The sequence below is a fragment of the Crocodylus porosus genome, unplaced genomic scaffold (genome assembly GCF_001723895.1).
Source record: "Crocodylus porosus isolate Cpor-Errol unplaced genomic scaffold, CroPor_comp1, whole genome shotgun sequence".
Taxonomy (NCBI): Eukaryota; Metazoa; Chordata; order Crocodylia; family Crocodylidae; genus Crocodylus; species Crocodylus porosus.
The window spans coordinates 65,122,500-65,125,038 of record NW_017728949.1 but is presented as its reverse complement, the minus strand read 5'-3'; the positions used below and the strand labels follow the sequence as shown (position 1 = coordinate 65,125,038).

The 2,539-nt window shown below is 34.4% G+C and overlaps 1 protein-coding gene across 1 annotated transcript in view; it reads left to right on the top strand.

Moving 5' to 3' along the window:
• The first annotated feature begins 961 nt into the window (after positions 1 to 961).
• Positions 962 to 2,539, top strand: part of DPP10 (dipeptidyl peptidase like 10) — a 382,909-nt gene continuing 381,331 nt past the window's right edge. The window contains exon 1 of the mRNA XM_019554481.1: positions 962 to 1,072. Within this exon, the coding sequence (XP_019410026.1) occupies positions 1,048 to 1,072 (25 nt within the window). The 5' untranslated portion in view covers positions 962 to 1,047. The remainder of the gene's footprint in view (positions 1,073 to 2,539) is intronic.

Genomic DNA, 2,539 nt, shown 5'->3' with positions numbered 1-2,539 from the left:
CTGCACCTGGCCTCAAGAGATTATATTGATGCAAGCTAAAGTCAAGGTGTCAAATGCAAGGGTGATTGTAGAAAGTTTGGCATCAGAGAGAAGATTTAGTTAACTATAGATGGAAAAAAGTGCTGCTTAATGAACAGGAGGGCAAAAACAATATCAAACAGTAAATCATCCAATGTCTTTTTTAATATTCTAGAACACTAAATACATATATGGTGGACACTAAATACATATACGATTCTACATGAAAGTGAAACAATGCATTGCTGATAGAGTTAAATTTCAGTTGGCTAATGGTAATAGGAGTTACTCATGTAACCAAAATGTTTAAATGTATCAGTAGCTACAGAAGCATTCATTTACTATTGTTACAAGCTGCTGTTGATTTTTATGAGTAATAGGGGAGCAGTTTGCATTAGAAATACTGTATGGAGAAGGAAGTGCTGTTCAGTTGAAAATGGAATATTTTGAGCCTCTGGCAATTTTGTAAATGTTTTCTATTATAAATAAGACGTTTAACAGCGTATATTTAAAAAGCATGTGTATTTAAACCTTTATGGTCCATACCACTTTAGGTGGAATTACAGTAAATTGCCACATTTTATTTCCATAATTAGCTTATAAAGTGCCAATTGATATTGTCCTGAAGTTTATGTTCAGCACATTTTAACACCAGTCATATCTTGGACAGCTTGTATAAGCTCAATTTGATTGTCTCTTTGGGAAATGTACATAAATTTTCCAAAGAGACAATCAAATTGACCTGTGTGTGTGTGTGTGTGTGAGAGTGATATCTGCCTAAAGAGGAAACACCTTTGAATAATTAATTGAACTACTGAAAAGGGTAGGATGATGATCAGCTTACATACTATGATTATAACTATGCACAAAATAATTTATCTATACATTATTTTAGCAATATATGTAATTATGATCCTTTTTCTTTTTTAATCTCTGTAGGAGCTTGGAAGTAACAGCCCTCCACAGAGGAACTGGAAGGGAATCGCAATTGCACTGCTGGTGATTCTAGTTGTCTGTTCACTCATCACTATGTCTGTCATTCTTTTAACCCCAGGTAATCATTCTATCAATCTGTCTATTTATGTCTATTTTACTGAAGGCATTTGTGTCACAGTATAATAATCAAAATGACTTAAAGGGTAACATTAACTTTTGCCTTTGAACATTTTACTTTCTGGCTACTTGAAATTTGTTGCCCAAAGCAGGAATTCATACATGCCATGGGCCACATGGAACAGAAGGAGCTCGGTGCTGAAGCATGCATAAATCCCATTAACTTCAATGGAAGGGTTAGACAACAGCTTTATGGTGTAATTTCTATTTCTGAGGTTCATTTAGAGAAGTGTACAGGTTATAAAGCACTAAATTCTGAATATGAATAACATATAGCTAACCACACCACATGGAGAAAAGACAGAAAGTATTTAATAGCAAATATACAAAGACATTATAAATACCATTTCAGGCCTGTTCCAGAAAAAGTAAAGAAAAATTGACTTTGTTTTATTTATTTTTTTATTTTAACTTAATCCAAGAAATGTTTCAGAGGGAATTCTTGTTTTCTTGGTATAGCAACATTTTAAGTATGATTAGAAATCCAGAGAGTAGGGAACCTTGTACATGTAAAAAAGAGATGCATCTAACTGATTTCTGTCTCTAGTATTGAAGTTAACATTCAAAACAGATTAGCTGAGCTGCTTTTTTCTGTAGTAAATATTGGCCTGAATGTATTTTCCTTTGGAAATGTTCATTTGTTCTGTATTTGAATGTGCTTTAAAAATTACATAGCTCCGGGGATGCTTGCAAACTTTATTGATCAAGCTGTGTATTTTTCTGGTTTATGAGTAGTTGCACTCTTGGTTGTATTTGTGTATTTATTGCATAATAAACTAGTATACTTTGTGATTCAACCTGCATATAAGCAATAATTAACACTTGCAGATTAATCTGTATATTTTAGCCCATGAGGGTTTAAATACTACTCTAAATGAATCATATTTTGAGCTGGAAAGCATTGTAAAGGGCTTTTAGATGTGATAGGCCAAATTCATCAGTGACAAAAGTGTGGATTTCAAGTCTGACTATCACTAAACTAGCCTGCTAGACATCCTATGTGTGCAGAATAGTCTAGGAACAACTATACATGTGTGGGCAATTATTCTGGGTGGAGGACTGCTTACTGAGTTTTGGCAAGCCTTGGAGGGCTGCATGACAGGCAGCCAAGGGCAGATAAATATTAATTTTCTAAATTTTTTTACAGGCCCCATGGGCCAGATAGAATTGCCTGGCAGGCCATATTCAGCCAGCGGGCTGCATTTTGCCCACTCTTGGTATATATATTCTCTGTTTCTCTGTATCTCTATGAATATATATAGTCATTTTATTTGTCTATTTTTACATAAAGATATAATACAATATCCTACTGTCCTTATGTCTATACCCCCCCCCCACACACACACACGCACGCAAATTTAAGTGTGTGTATATACATACTTTCACATGGATATAGCCCACATACATT